Source organism: Micromys minutus (assembly GCF_963924665.1).
Source record: "Micromys minutus genome assembly, chromosome: 19".
In the NCBI taxonomy this organism is placed as follows: Eukaryota; Metazoa; Chordata; class Mammalia; order Rodentia; family Muridae; genus Micromys; species Micromys minutus.
The window spans coordinates 16232946-16250380 of NC_137954.1; the positions used below are offsets into that span (position 1 = coordinate 16232946).

At 41.0% G+C, this 17435-nt stretch overlaps 1 protein-coding gene across 1 annotated transcript in view; it reads right to left on the bottom strand.

The window, feature by feature from the left end:
- PLEKHM3 (pleckstrin homology domain containing M3) overlaps positions 1 to 17435 on the bottom strand; it is a gene marked incomplete at its 3' end in the record, with an annotated part of 150081 nt that overhangs the window by 56448 nt on the left and 76198 nt on the right. Inside the window, exon 7 of the mRNA XM_080932667.1 lies at positions 5354 to 5417. Coding sequence (XP_080788793.1) covers positions 5354 to 5417 — 64 coding nt within the window. The remainder of the gene's footprint in view (positions 1 to 5353; positions 5418 to 17435) is intronic.

Sequence of the window (17435 nt, forward strand, 5' to 3'; positions counted from 1 at the left end):
CTGGGGACTGGGGACTTGGTTGTGGGCACTGAAGCACTGTGTTCCTGCTGGCTGTGGACTCAGTGACATCAACCCACATGTGAATAAAGGTCATCACCTGTTAGTGCTTTGGCAGAAGGGCAGCTGCCCTGAGTGCCCACTTAGGCCTTTCCTTTGTCTACTGCCACTGTGTAGAGTGCCCACAGAGAACAACACTCTGTGAGTCTGTTTGCTTGGTGGGGGCAGAGCATACAAAGTGATTCACCAAACATCCTTGAAGAATTCAGCAAAACATATCTTCAAAGGCTGGCCTTGAACTGCCTTGGACATGGCCTTTTTGTGAACTTACTAGCTACAGCTCTAGGGAGCCTCTGAAGTGGACCACCAGATACATTGTTCCTGTACAACACTCCTGACAGACATTTATGTGTCACAGTGATGAATAGGGCAACTCTGTAAAATCTCAGCTGAGAAGTTTGCCATCCAGGGACGTTTAGTGAGTATTCAGAAAGACTGCAAAAATAAGCTCGTCTTAGTGTATGCCTGCAAACCCAGCACTCGGGAGGCTAAAGCAGGAAGACTGGAATGGAAGTCAGCCTGGGTGGCATAGCAAGACCTGTCTAAAATACAAACAAAGAGTGGGCATCATTAAACAACTTGCAATTATTTTGATAGTCAAAAGCAGAGACCAGGGGATGAAGAGATGGCGCAGTGAGGGAGGACCTGAGTTCGGCTCCTAAGAACCCATGTATAAAATATGTCTCGTCTCTGAAAGCTCAGGGTTAGCCAGCCGAGACTAATGGCAAGGTGCAGGGTTAGTGAGAGAAGCAGGTGGAAATGGATAGAGGAAGACACCTGACATAATCTTCTGGAATGTGTATACATGTACATGGGTATGTGAACATACAGACAGACAGACACACACACAGAGATATGCATCCCTATCCAGCCACAGATTCACTGAATGTGCACGTGTGAGATATGAGTTGCTCAGCTCAAATGCTAATTGCTTCATCGTTAAACAAGCAGTTGCGACCATTCTAGCACATTCTGGAGAAGTATTTTGCATTTGGCTATAACTTAGTCTTTTCATGACTCTCCTGGTCTTCAGGCCCATCCTCTTTGGTATCCCTCCCATTTACAACTCTATGGAAAACTCTCAACTTTTCCATCTCTTTTCTTCATTAAAAACAATCTATTGCACTAGGCGGTGGTGCCACACATCTTTAATCTCAGCACTTAAGAGGCAGAGTTATAGGCCAGCCAACCAGAGTGAGTTCTACAACATCATGGTTACACAGAGAAATCCTGACTCGAAACACTTTTAAAAAAAACCAAAAAACTGTAATCTATTGAAATGTTTCTTCCTGAAATAGCTGTTTTCAATGTATTAGTACCCCAAACAAAACAAACAAAGTGTGCCAATAGCAGGGGCTGGAAAGATGCTCAGCAGCTGAGAATTCTTGCTTCTCAGGTAGAGGACTGAGAAAAAGTATTTTAAAAGACTAATGTCTTCTTTTCCTTTGAGCCGGTCTCATTATAGAACCCTGGCTATCCTGGAACTTGCTCTGTAGACCGAAGTAGACTTGAACAGAGACCCACATGCTTCCGGTCCTAAATGCTGGGATGGAAGGCATGTGCTGCCACCTCAGCCTGAATAACATTTCCTAAGACCCTTTTGGTTGACAGAAATTCATTTGGAATCAAGTTTTAAGAAATAAGTTGAGCTGGTGTGTCCTAGATCTCCCAGGAATGGGAGAACCTTTGCCTGTTCTAATAACCCTCAGCTCTGCCATTAGTGATCCTTGGCTCCATCTTACATGCTCCCAGAAATGCTGCCAACTGACCAGTCACATAATGTGCTGAACAACGGCTACCTTTCCATGCATGTACTACCCAGAGCGCAGCCTAATCACCGGTGAAACACGAAGGCTTAGCACTGGCACTCTGTGTGCCCATAGCTAGCTGGTGATTTGCTCTTTGCTCAACAAATGCCAGCACTTGCAATTTATTCCCACATACCCAAGTATACCAAGAGAATGAATACACCCAAAGGTGTCAGAGAACTAAAACACTAATTTCTTGACTGTAACAAAAGGTGTATTATTAGGTAGCTAAAAGTTTCCAGTCATTGTTGATTGAGTATATTTGCTATTTTGAGTATTGTTATAAATTTAAAACTTACAAGGGGGGTGCAATTTTTTTGGTACCAGAATGTTTTCGGTTATCTTTAAATAATACTAATCATTTATATACTATGCACGCTATTTAAAATTATGCATAAATATCAACATCCTCTTTACTATGTCTATTATTTGTGTGTGTATGTGAGAGAGAGGGAGTGTGTGTGTGTGTCTGCACTTGAACACACATACACACATGTCTGCATGTGCAAAGTCAGCTAGTAAGTTTTATTCAGTTCTCTCCTTCCACTATGGGAGGTCCCAGAGATCACAGGCAGCTTGCCAGGCTAGGCCAGCGCCTTCTCCTCAGAACCATCTCACCAGCTACTTGACTACTGGATCATAACTTCCTTTGAAATGCTCTTAAAACAATCAAATTCAAGAGGAATCTGTAAAAAGGAATATGTTATTGTTCAGGAGCTATGACTGCTCAATAATTTGTGAATTTCTTTCTTTTTTAACTATAAAACACACACCTAAAAATTCCCTTTTCTATAGTTACTGTATAAAATAGAAAAGTCTGCTTTTACAGAAGCGCTTAAAATGAATGAGGGGATCTGGATATTGAGATATAATGTGAATAAATAAATAAATGAACAAAAAAACAAAGAGTAAGAAATGGGAGAGAAATCACTGACTTCAACACTCCCGAAGCTGACAGACTGGAAGGGAGAGACGGAGATGGCTCAGCTCCACGTGCAGCACGGAAGGATTCCTGCTATCCTGAACCATTCTTTCAGGGGGAAAAAATGATAGCATTGTTTTTCAGCTCCTTCCCTATATCTGAGAACACTTCAGACCTAGAAAACATACTTGTTATTTGCCCAGAAACCAAAGGGAGATGGGCAGGGGTGCTCTTCAGGGCTGATAGCCAAGATACTGACAGATCAAAAGCTAAATCCAATTTAGTCTACCTCAGGCTGAAACAGTAATTGAATTAAACTTCCTCTAAATATGATAAGTTAGGGCTCTTAAAGCCAGGCACAAAGAACCAGGTTATATGGAGCTGCTACATAAATGGATGTGCTGTGCTCCAGCCCCTGCCCACAGGGAGTTTGATAAGCTGGTGACGGCTTCTATCACTCCACTGCCCAGCTGAAAACTGATTAAGCTACTTATGCAGTTTGGGGGACTAATGGCCTGGCCCACCAAGAACGCCACTGTCATTGACTGAAGTAAGCTGCTTGGCACTGACGGTTTGATTATTAGAAGAAGGAGAAAGAAAGGGTTATGTGGGGGAGACAGCGGGGTACAGGGAAGCTTTAAAAAGCAGGCTCTATTATTCTAAATGGATATGCCACTTTGACACCCTAAAATGACTATGGAATTACCCTAATTCTCTCTTCATCTGGCACTAAACTCATTTTTGAAGGGCCTCCTGAAAGAGCAGCTACTCTATTTAAACCTCCTTTATAAGAATGTGTGGTGCCTTTAAACACACGTCTCAATGGTAGTATCTGGGCCCTCAGCTACTATGGGCCAGACTGCTAAGAAGATAGACAAATAAAAGTATAACAGCAAATTCAATCAATTCTCCTCTAAAATACCGCCAGGTGACTGTAGCTGGAGACACACCCCTCTGCACCCTGTCCAGCAGCTTCCATGAGGGCTTGTCTATGCAGGAGAGGCAGGCAGGTCTGAAGGAGCAAGTGGGTCTACATTTGCAAAGGAGTCTAGATTAAAGCTAGCCTTCTCTCAAGCACATCCAACCAATGCTATGCTATTTCTTCCATTTAAAACAATTGTCTTACCTCCAAATGATAATGATCGTAAAAGTCTTAAATTTTTGAAAGGAACAAAAGATGTATACCAGAAACCTTGAGAGGTGATTTAAAGTCTAAGAAGTAAGCACAGGACACAGGCGAGTTTTTAAGCTGATCTCACTTCTTTTGGGCAAAATAATCAGTGAGGAAACAGACACAGACTCCCAGCAGTTTGAGATTTCTAAAGTTGTCACAATTATTTTTTGATTCTTAAAAGAATCAGTATTTATTTAGAAAGTAAAGTTGGTGCTTTCATTCAGTGTCTGACAGCTTCTTAGGCAGTGAGTAAGATTGGTTTAAATGATTAACTAAAGCTAAGCAACTCAGATCTCAGCGCTGAGCATACAAGACCTTGCTTTCTTCCTGGCTGCTAACCTGTCAATCATTAAAAGTGCATGTACTAACAAAATCCTAAAGGCTGGTTTTGCCTCTCTTCTGGGCTCTGCTATGTTTTATTTAACTGTATCCAATGTTAGATTTCAGCGTCTGAAGGCTTTGTGCATTCGCTCACTGCCTTTCCCACGTCTTTTTTTTTTATCCTTCACATAGTTTTAAGTTGAAATATTCACCTCACATAAAACTCATTATTTTAAATAAAACAGTCAATTTATCTTCCATATATTCACAAGGTATCATCACTATCTGTTTAGGCCTGGAAGAGATCCCACACCCATTGGCAGTCTCTGCTTACTTCTATTCTTTCCAGAGCCTGGAACCGCTAATCTCCTTTCTGTAGCTATTAATTTGCTCATTGTGAACATGGCATCTAAATAGTTGTAATGACATATTTTCCTCTCTGCATCCTTAACTTCACACGGTGTCTCAAGGGCTCATCCATGTTGCGGTGCATGTCACTATCTCACTTTTCTATGGCTAGACAATGTAATATAATAATGACAAACTACATCTTATCCACCCATCTCTCAGTTTATAAACATCTAGCTGTCCCCCACTTTTTTCTATTGTGACTCACGCTGCACTTGGCATTCTCACAAAGGTTTGGCTTTATCTGTTTTGGGGACCAGTCTTACAACTGGAGCCTAGGTTGTCTCAATCTCAAAGTGGCTGGAACTGCAGGGACAAAACCCCTACCCATTCATGGACAAGCCTTCATAAACTCTTGGGCATTCAATTGGGAGAGGACTCTCTGGGTTATATGGAGCAGTTAAACTGCTTTCCAAAGTGGCTATTCCACTTAACCTCCCCAGTACAGAAGTATGAGTGCTCCAGGGAATCCACACTCTTGCCAATATTTGTCATGGTCTCATAGTACTGTTTTTATATCGAATCTCCCCCATTTTGAATAAAAACTAGTTACTTGTGAAGAAATTACCACAATGACATTCTTAATTCAGTGCCCACACTACAATCCACAAAGTGACTTCTGACAGAAAATGAAAATGAAAAGCCCTCTCTCCGAGCACATACCTGCTGCAGGTCAGCGAGAGAGTACAGGTGGATCTGTTGAAGGAGGTATTCTCTGGGGAAAATTCTGGAAACAAAGGCAGATACACAGTGACCAGTGGTGCCATAAGACACGTTTCCTGTTAAGTCTCTTTCAGAACCCCTTTCACATCTGCCTATGTTCCCAACACTCTGAGAACCCAATCCTCAGAAAAAGCAACCCTTTCCTCTGTTATGGTTTTTGGTAATGTAAACACTACAAGTAAATATGATTTTTCATTTCTATGTTATCTGAAATGGCATACAGCATTATAGACCACATCTAATTTTTGTTTTGTTTTGTTTTTGTTGTTTTGGGTTTTGGAGATAAGTTTTTGATATGTAGCCCACTGTGGCCTTCAACTCGAAATCTTCCTGCTTCAGCTCGACAGAAGCGGGATTATAGAAGTGCACCACTATGCCTGTCCTGCTTCTGGTTTCTCACACTACTTATGTTTCTAACAAATGTGTCATTTACACACATCTCAAACAGCTGCTATACTGTGTAACAAGGACAACTGAACTTGCTGGTGCTAACATTGTTGTAGGTAGGACAGTAATGTGCTGGTTTGAATAAAAATGCCCTCAGTTTTCCCTAATAGGCTCATGTTTGCATATTGGTCTCCATTTGGTAGAATTGTTTGGGAAGGATTAGGGGGTGTGACCTTGTTGAAGAGCCTGTTGTTATGAGAGATGAACTTTGAGGTTTTAAAAAAAAATCATGTTATTCCCAGTGTGCCTCTCTCCTACCTTCTGCTTGTGGATCAAGACATAAGTTTGCAAGCTATTCCTGCTGCCATGACTTTGCTCTGTCATCATGGACATGTAACCATCAGAAACTAGGCCCAATTAAATACTTTCTTTTATAAGATGCCATATTGTTACAGCAATAGAAAAGTAACTAATACAACTGTATATCTAAACTAACTAATTTTAGAGTTAAGGAATATTAGAATGGCAACCTATGTGTTTCTCTAGAATCTCCTATGGGCGGGGGACAATCCTACTGAATGTCACATTCATGATATATTCTCTTAAGGGCACATTAAAATTAACTTTTAGATTTTGGGCACAGATGGTAACAATAACATAAAACTGTAAATGGAGACATTTCAACAAATTTTACTAGCTGTTGTTAATTTCTAGGACCTAGAAAGATGACTGTGAGCAAACAGAAAAAACAAACAACTGTGGGCAAGCAGCTTCCAGGAAAGAGCACAGGGTAGAGACAGAAACAACATGCGCAAACACACACACACACACACACACACACACACACACACACATACACACGATAGAGGGCGGTATACACTTGTACTTGAGAAGCTAAGGAAGGAGAATCTTGAGTTGGATGTCAACCTGGGCTTTACAGTGACCCTGACTCAAAATAAATAAACAACAAAAAGAAAATACTATATATTCAAAGCAAAGCCAAACTCAGCTGTTAGCACTCTCTCTGCCATGCATGGTAATAATACTGTGTATTGAGTACAATAATACTGTGGTTGGCTGTGAACCTTAGGCTTTAATGGGTATGTTTTAATATGCTATCTCTCTAGCTCTAACTTGTATTTTAAATGAAATTCCCAATTTATTGAACTAACATTTATGACTATCCTTTAGACGCCAAGCATGAGGAAGTCTCAATATCTGAGTTCAAGAAGCATGCAGCCAACTACAGCCAAAGGATATAAACAAACTGATAATTAAACTACATGCTGGAAACAGAAGATGTTAAGAGTGATGTGTGGGACACATCCTTTTAGAATGGCAGATCTCAATTCTGGCTACCATCAGGATCACAGGGACGGTTTTAGGATGTGAAAGAACACACACATAGGTAGAGAGCAGAAAACAGTGAAGGCAAAAGTCCTCCTATTACCAGCACAACCCATGGTTAGAAGCCCTGGCCTAATATGTAACTTGCTGGAGAATTTATTACTTAATCTGTTAATTAAGGACAGATTAGTCACCAAACTCTAGAGATAAATTAATATGTTCAGTTCTCAATCCATCTAATGCTAATTAAGCACATACTACATACCAAACAAAGTACCACACTACTGAAGAAAAGGGTAATGGATCACTGGACAAAGCCTTGGCTAGTGGAGGACCAAACAGCCATTCTTGAAACTGTAGGAATGGAAGAATTCTGTTTTAAAAAACAGTTCCATCCATAGACCAAGTGACAAGGGCATTGTATTCTAGGAAATAGAACTTTGGTCCTGAGGCCAGGCTCCTTCATCTCTAATGGCCTAGGGCTGACCTGTAGTAGGAAGCAGGACACAACCCCTGGGCAGCTGGCAAGATATAGGACCAGTGCTCGGCTCTGCAGGCTGCAGTAGACTTTGCAGAGAAGGGCCCCTGCTGTGGGAAGTGGACCATAGTTTAAGGAACCAAGAGATACAACCAATCTCCACATCATTAACACACAGTACGGAGATGATCAAGAGACCATTCCTCATTTTAAGCACCTAGTGTTAAGCAACAATAATAAACAGTAAAACTTTTAACTCTGTATACATGTCATCCCATCTTCCAGCTGCTCTGAGAATTACATATGGACTCAGAGGTAAAGACTGATGTACCTACGATCATGAAACTGGGATTCAAGGTCAGACTTTCTGAGCACAAAGGACTATGCTCTTTCCAGTTCCTTGAAGTTGGAGACCGGAAGGAAAGGTGGATTCGCACTGAACATCTAATTTAGCTATGGTGTTTGTGCTCTTTGGTGTATTTCTTTTGGGCAACAGCAAAATAATCACTGACCTTTGTGCACATGAGTGTGAGTGTGTGTGTGTGTGTGTGTGTATGTGTGTGTGTGTGTGTGTGTATGTGTGTGTATGCACGTGAGAGTGCAAGCACGGGTGTGAAAATACATGTAGAGGCCAGAGGTTGACTGCTCCCACCAAGGTCTTTGACATAGGGTCTCTCATTGGCATTGGGCTTACCAATATGGTTGAGCTGGCTGGCCAGTGGGTCTCAGAGATTCTCCAGCCTCTGACAGTCCAGTGCTAGGATCACAGACATGCATGACTGCTAACAATCTTTTACATGGGTGCTGGGGGCTCCAATCTCAAGTCTTTGTGCATGCACAGTAACACTTTATCAAATCAGGGCATCTCCCAATCTGGTTTTGTTTTCTTTTTTGAGAGACTGGTTTCTCTTTGTTAAGCTGGTTTCCACTCGTGGTCATCATCCTGCTTCAGTTTCCAACATTCAACCAATGCAGGTGAACCTCCCTATACTGGCTCCTGTGCCTTCTCTCCAAGGACAGTGGAAAAGATGGAGAGAATCTGGCAGGTATTCCTCACAAGATGTCAGAAGCTCTTTCCGGGGTAATGACAAAGGGATACTGAAAGCAGCAGGTGCACACTTATAAGGGGCTTTTTCTAAGGACTGACGACGTTTAGAATGGGTGAAAGATGAGGAAGAAGTCAAAGATGAGTCTGAGTGTCCACTGTGGGCGAGTAGATGGTGATTCCCCTGGCCAACATGAGACCAGGCTATGGAGGGGTGCGGGGGGGGGGGGGGGAATGACCAAGTTATGCCTGTATGTGCTAACTATCCAGAGACAGGCAGGGTGTGGGGGATGCAGAGAGCCAGACACTCAAACATCAGCACAGACTGATGCAACAGATCAGAAACGGAAGAGGAAGGGAGATGAGCATATAGAAAGGTTAACTCTTTATGTCCCACTGTCTAGAACTATCTAAATGTATACTTTGATAGTCTACAATTTTTCTCATCCTGGAAAAAAATGTTTTAAAAGGAACATTGGTATAGAAGTTGGTATCTATGTTTCCTCTTTCTTTGTAAGATGTTCATATCCTTGTAGCATTGATCCAGCTTCCCCCAGTGCTCACAGTTTACATATCCATAAGACAGTGGCCAAAACAAAGCAATTAATGACTGTGCAAGTTACAGACTTTATTCCAATCCACCAATTATTTCACTAACGTTCCTTTGTTCCAAGATCCTTTCTAGAGTATAATACTATATTTATAGATTATGGTCTTGTTGTTAGATGTACTTAAGTATTTTCAGGTCTCTTGAGACTCAAACACATAGGGAAAAAAAAGAAAATCTAGGCCATGGTCTTTTAGTGGGAGGCAAAAGGAAATATCATATTTTAACAGGTAAGAGAGAGAGGTTGCTAGGAGTGAATGAAAGGAAGGAATCATCTTGAAAGGTAAATAATGAAGTTTCTTAAGTAAAAGCAAAGAGGCAACAGTGTTGAGAAACAGACATACTGACTGACCCACGTGTGTGGGCTGGACAGTCATCACGCCATTCCACCGACCTCTTCCATTGGTATAGAGACCCATCCTTCAGTGTGAAAGGCCTGACAGAAGATTCTAACATAATCTACAGCAAGGACAAACATTAGGGAACAGATCTGTTATGCTTTGACACTTGAAACTCTCTCTGGTCTAAAATTCTAATGTTTCTATGATTAGAAGTAGATAGGCTGAAGGAATTATGTGTAAACCAAATCATCCTGGCATGCCCTTGAACTCCACCAGACAGAGTACTTAGTTATCCAAACAAGCAAACACTTGTGTTTTACCTGCAATGGGGAAGGCCTTAGAACAGGTGCTGAGTTTGCTGCTTTAATGACCACAACTGATGAGTAAGGAGTTTCCAGCTTCTCCTTCCAGGGTTCTTCTTCCTTCCAAGCCCTGTTCATTATGCCTTTCACAGAAGCAATTCTGGCTTCTGTCATCTCTCCTGTTCCTTCAGCATTCTCTGTACAGCTGAAGGTAATTTGGTCTTTATTCAATGTTGCAAACTGTGTAAATGTATTTTTGCATGAATTTACTTTCCCTCTCCTTTTAAAGGAGACTCTTATGTTCTTCCAGAAGTTTGTCAGCTATTGTCTCCCTGTATCAGGCTCCAGTATTGAACACCATAATTAACATGAGGTCAGTCATGATAGACATAAAATTTGGAAAATTCAATATATACAGAGAAGATAAAGGAACTGAGCCTATTGAGTTTGGAGATGTGTGTCCAAAAGATTTAGTGGTAGCCATTAAAACCCAGACTTTTAAAAGAGATAACGTCAATCAGCTCTTCTTCCCAAGAGAAAGGAAGTTGTGACATAAAAACACTGATGCCAAATGGGAGAATAAATTTCCCCAGAAGAGCCTAGTAAAATGCATCTCCTGTAGAGACGCTTTTTAATGTAAATGAAAGAGGAGAGGATTTTCCTCCGAACATTTAGAGACAGAGCTGTGCTCTTGTGCCTACAGGAGGCATATGGATTTCCACAGCAGGGCAACAGGGCAGATAAGGCTTGCTGCCCCTTGCTCACCTCTCCATGGAAGCAAACTGAATTGGAAACACATTCTCTAAACATTTCCTTCAGGCAGACTATAGAGAAAAACCAGGGAGAGACACAAACACTAAGATTAGGTTGGAGGCCATGGTGATTTCCATCAATATGACACCAAGAGCTGCTCTACTGTGGCTTGGGTCATATAAGCTGCCCATTAGAAACAGGCTCTTGAGAAATCAGACTTAACTAGCAGGGATACCTAGGGTCTTTTCTCCTTCAAGTCTGAATAGAACATGAGTTACAGAGGACCTAGACAGGCAAGGCCTGTTCCATCAGCAGGAAGATGCCCAAGGCAGATCTGCCCAGAGGAAGGCACCTCAGGGGAAGCAGTCACTTCAGGGACTAGGCTGTTTATGTCCAAGAAGCAAAATTTAGTGTCCCTTAAAGATACTTTTGTCAGCATTAATTTTACTTAATATAGTCAATAAACCATGGGTAATTACTTGCATTCATTGGTCAGAAAATACTGATCACTTATATACCATGAATTTAACAAATAATTCTGTAACCTGTCACTATGATTAAGAACCTAAAATCAAAATCTAAAATGCCACATACATACTTCACTGACTTAAGTGGATGTTGGACTCACAGTATGCAGCAGTCAGTGTGTCTGTGTCTGAAGATTGGGAAGAGCACAGTTTTTAAACATACAGATGTTCATGCAGGGTGAGGGAAGCTGGCAGGATACCTGGTCAGAGAAGGCCTCCACTAACAGGAAGTGGAGAGTTACTGGGAGGAAGTGGAGGTGGAGGGATGGATGGTATTCCAGGTGGAAAGAGCAGCAGTAGCAGGCACTCAAAGGTTGGAGCATGCTCAGTGCTTAGTAAACCTCTCCTGGGCAAGGGTATACCATGGAGTGTAAGCTTAAAGTTTGTATGTAAGTTAGTATGTAGCCAGCCAGTAGGATGTGTATGTTGACTGTCACACTGAATCTACTTAAAAAGAAAAAGAAATGCCACAGAAGTGCCCTAAGTTAAACAAGGGCATGGTGAGAGCTGACAGGGAAAGAAGGAGAATGAAGGCAGGAAACTCTGGATAAAAAATAAAGAGGTCTATGGAGAATTAAAGGCTTACAAAAAAAGATCTTCCACCATAAAGACCATCACTGCAATCTTCGGGTCATGGTGAGCCACAAAGAAGCCTCAGTTTCCCCACTGAGTCAAGAATGAGGCTGGAAGCTGTGTTTGCTGGAAGAGGAAGGAAGAGGAGCCCTCTCACTGAGAGAGTGTTTGGGCTGTTGAAGAAGATGGGAACTGTATGGTATGGCCAAATAGAATCTCCTGAGTCAGTTCAGGAAATTCCTGTCTCCGGCCTGTGGGTTTCAGGTGGAGCTACGATTATAAGGAAGTCCAGGACAACACACCCGGGAAATAGAAAAGACTTGGCCCTTGAGAAGCAGTGCCAGAAAGGATTTTTCCAGGGAGAGGCCTGGGAAGGAACACTTTGACAGCAGAACTGCATCAGGGAGGCCAAGGAAGGGAGATTTTTAATTGGCAAGAAAGGATCCACAGCACAAGAACTGGGGGTGGAGTGGGGTGGGGCAAACACTAGGAAACTCGCATACCAAATAGGAACTCATCGGTGACCTCAGATAATGGTTTGGGCAGGAGGAAGAAGGCCAGACTGCAGAGGGGTGAGAGTGGTATATGACTCTGCAGAGAAAGTAGGCCACTGCTAAAGAAGGATACAAGATGGAGAAAAGGTTCCTTTGTTAAAGAATGGGAGAGACTTGAGCATATTTATATGCTAAAGTAAAAATGCTAATACGGATATAGAAACACACACATGGGAGTAAGTAACAGGGTCTGACCAACGAAAGGGAACTGTGGAGCCAAATGGAAGCTCTTTCATACACGTACACACACAGGCACTTGTATGTGAAGTGTGTTGAAGAACGTGCACGCACGCACACACACACTGTTAATTAAAATGTTTTCAGTTTTCATTAAAATGTTATATAACAGGTATTTATTAATTTCTCCTACGTAACTTTCAATTTTCACCATATTAGGGACTCAAGGCTATAAGCTAAGCAAGTTATCTGACTTAGCAGTTCTTTGGTAAATGGGATCCTTGCTGCGAAAGATCTCTTTGGTTTTCAGATGAGGCTGCTATGTTTGGGGCTTTCTATGCATGAAGTGACCTCCCTGCACCATAACACTACTAATCACCAGGCCCAGAAGCATTTCTGCAGTAGGCCAGCCACATGCATAGCCCTGCTCATGACAATGCAAACTCATCTAGCTGGGCCTGACACTCAAGTCAAAGGACAAAAGTGATAAGAGTCAGTTTCACACTTGTCTCATCCATCAAAGGAAACTTGAGCACTGACAGGTTCTCTGGTACCAGAGAATACCAAAGAAGCTTGTTACAGGTCCACAGCCATCAACTAGCACACCTAGACCTAGTAACAACGCTTCTATTAATCATCTTTGGAACTGTCTGACATACTGGGAAGGTAACTTAGGACTCATTTATAGCTTGTTTTAATGAGAAAGGCGTGAAAAGATGAAAACGGAAGGGGGGAAAGGTCATATATGATTCAGAGTCCCTTTATTAGCTGACACTTGGGGTTAAACATTCAGAGTTAATTTTCTATGAAATCAAAGACAATGTAGTCTTAACAAGCAAACAAAACAAAACACTAAGTGGGACCTCATTTCATTTTGTTCTGTTGTGCTAAGTTAAACAAATCAAGACCTATTTAACCTGACTAATTTCTGAGGACTTCAACTCCCAGCAAACCCTGGTACTCATGACAGTAAGGGACTGAGTTAGTAGAGAAGTAAGAGTTGTGTAAGAGAAGTAGTCTCTTCACAAGATTTTGATAGAATTGTTAATATATAAATTACATTTCCAGAAAACTGAGTTCTCAGAGATACACAATTGGGATTTAAAAACCCAAAAGACTGGGGCTGGAGAGAGGGCTTAGTTCGAAAAGTTCTTTCTTGCTGTGTAAGCATGAGGAGTTCAATCCCCAAAACATACATAAAAATGCCAGCTGCTAAATGTTATGGGGTTAACTAACTGCTTTCTGACTGGAATCAAAGCCTGACCTACAGGATGTACTGTATATACTGAATTCAATATATACGTGGTACTGTAAACCCAGTCAAGAACTGGTAGCTGGACCCCACATCAGATAGAGGCCCAATATCCAAGGTATACAAAGAACTCAAAAAGCTAGACACCAGAGAATCAAACAACCCTATTAAAAAATGGGGTACAGAGCTAAACAAAAAGTTCTCAATTGAGGGATATCGAATGGCTGAGAAGCATCTAAGGAAGTGCTCGACATCCTTAGTCATCAGGGAAATGCAAAAAAAGAAAAAAAACCCCTGAGATTCCACCTCAAACCAGTCAAAATGGCTAAGATCAAAAAACTCAGACGACAACAGATGCTGGCAAGGTTGTGGAGAAAGAGGAACACTTCTCTACTTTTGGTGGGATTGTAAACTGGTACAACCACTCTGGAAATCAGTCTGGCGGTTTCTCAGAAAATTGGACATAGTACTACCTGAAGATCCAGTTATCACTTCTGGGCATATACCCCAAAGACACTCCAATATACAACAAAGACACATGCACCACAATGTTCATAGCAGCTCTATTTATAATAGCCAGAAGCTGGATGCCCTTCAGAAGATGAATGGATACAAAAATTGTGGTACATTTACACAATGGAGTACTACTCAGCTATCAGAAACAATGACTTAATGAAATTCTTAAGAAAATGGATGCATCTAGAGAATATCATCCTAAGTGCGATAACCCAGTCACAAAAGAACAGACATAACAATATGCAGTCACTGATAAAGGGATACTAACCCCAGAAATCTCTGAACACCCCAGAAACAATTCACAGACTGTGTGAAGTTCAAGAAAAGAAAAAAAAGAAGAAAAGAAAAAACCATAAAAAAAAAAAAAAAAAAAAGAAGAAGAAGAAGAACTGGTAGCTGGGAAGATCACAGACCCTAGGGGAACTCACTCCTATTGTTTTGCTAAACAACATGTGATCAAACTGCCTTCTAAATACCCGTGTTTATGGTCATAGATTAGTGCAGCTCTTAGCCTTGGTCAGAGGGGCTTCTTACAGCAATGGAAGTAGTTCACATGGAGACTGGCACTGTCTAAGTGTGGAGAATAAAGGACAGTGAAGTTCTCAGCCCTCAGTAGGATTACCTGCATCACTCTCTGCAAGGCTTAGGACACATCTAGGACAAACAGAATGGAAGAATTGGAGGCTGGGCAAGTGTGTGGTGGCCACACTCAAACACAACACATGCATTAACACTAGGTCTGCCCACATTTCATCATAGTAGGGAGAATGGTTCATCCCTCCCTGAGGGATTCTTTATTAAGTAGATTGAGTGTCCTTTTTTATTTTTATAGATTTCTTAACATTATTTTTAACTATGTATAGATTTGTGTATGAATGCAGGTGCCCATGGAGGTGAGAGAAGTTGGATGCCCCTGGAGCTGGAGCTGGAGCTGAACTGGAGCTGGAGTTACAGGCAGTTGTGAAGCACTTGATGTAGCTGTTAAGAAGCAGAGCCTGGGGAGGAGCAGTGCATTCTCCTAACCCTATGCCAACTCTCTAGCCCCGGGAAAGACTCCTGACAGTTAACAGTGGCTGGGGATGGGGTGAGACTTGCTTCAGTAGCGTAGGCACCCATATGTTGCCATGTTCTAGTAAATAACCTCTCACCCATTCTCCTTCAAGCAACCCTAACTAAACTCAGTGTGTCTCACACAAAGACATGAAAGTAGAAGAGGGCTTTTGGGGAAGAAGGGAGCTTTCAGTGAAAGAAGGCAATGGGGTAAAAAATGACTTAAATTCAGTATATACATGTATGGGATTATCAAAAAAATAAAAAGATTTCTTAAAAAGTCAGCTGCAGTTTCAGGTACTTCCAGTGCTGGTGGGTGGTAGAGACAGGAATAGTCCACTGTCAGCTAGCCAAGCCAAATCAGTGAGCCCCAGGCCAGTGAAAGAATGTGTCTCAAAAGGTACATGACTCCCAAGGAATAATACCCTAGGCCGGCCTCTGGCCTGTATATGCATGTGCACACATATATGCACACACACGCATGCCCCCAACCCCATACACACACACAAAGATTAAAGTATATGGTGTTGGAATGGAATTATTTCAATTTAAACAGACTTTAAAGAAAAATTACAACATACATATTCATATACATAATAAAAAGATAATGCCGAATGCAGACCTGAATATCTGATTCTGAATAATAAGGGTCTCAAAGAAAAATAAGTAGAGGTGAGTAAAGGATAATTTACAAAGAAAACCATTTATTCACATATTACTACTGCATTTTTCAGGAATATGTGATCCAGGGGAGGTAATTTGTACTGAGTTGCAAAAGCCATTGTGACTTTGCACCTACATCGAAATCTGTAAAAAGCTCTGTGAAGCATCCCAGGAAGAGCAATTTGGTGTTAGTGATATGAGCTGCAAACTCTCATGAAATAGTTACATTAGTCGGGATATGGAGAGGACTCATGCGTCCAACTATGCTCCGAGCTAATGGAAAAACAATTTGAAATCAAAGGCAGATATTTCGATGAGAACCCACACTGAAGAAATAAGCTTCAATCATTTCTCTAGATGCCTCATTTTGCTAATCTCATTGGTTGAAAAAGTGGCAAGCTTGCACAAGGTATATCTGAGTAGATAGTCACAAGAAATAGGGTTTCCTTTACCGGGTCATTCAGAAAGTGTGTGCAAGCTACTTAGCAACAATCTAAAGACTGGAGTAGCAATGCCTGGGAAGTAATTTGGGCTGTGATTATTCTGGGGCCTGGCATAACAGTGACAGATTACATCCCTTTTATAAATCTCAGCCCAAATTCCTAAAGTAGTTTAAGTAAGAACAGGAATGTCGTACTTTTCCTACAATGTTTCAAAAAAAAAAAAAAAAAGATTTAAGTAATGTTATATTTCATTTAATTTTAGAATGAGATCAAATTATTTCCTAACATTTTGAAGAATTTTTCAGTAAAGAGCTATGTATGTGTACAGTTTAGTACAATTAATACACACCTTCCCAACAAACTAAGAACAGTTGCTTTCAGACATTATCAAAATAGGATATATATTTTATAGTTTCTGAGCCCTGGTAGATTTGTACAGTTGGTCTGTTAAGACTGAGCCCAACTTTAGCTAGTGACAGTTTAAATTAACTAAGTTGAAACTAGCTATAAAAGCCTGGCTAATAAATATTCCAGAGAATTAAAAAAAAGTCATATTTATTTACTGAGCATAAAGAAATGCTATTAATACACTTAAGTATTAATAAATTACTATTCTTTAATGATAGTAGTTTAGGAAGATGATTGGCCTGTAAGAGGGCTCAGCTGGGAGAGGTGCTGGTGTGCAGGCCTGATGACTGGAGCTCGACACACACATATACAAACACACACACATATACAAACACACACACATACACACACATATACACATACACACACATAAACACACACACACACATACACATACCACACTTTATGATAATACTACTGTTAAATGGGTTTGTTCTTCTAAAATTCAATATTAACCATATTTTACACACCTAGATCTCCTATTTTTTGTAGTAAGATATTCTTAAGATCAGACACACAGCAAGTAATCTGTGTGGGTTTTTAAGAACTTCATAATAAATAAGCCTTTTAAATTAAGCATATTATTTTCTCCAACCCAT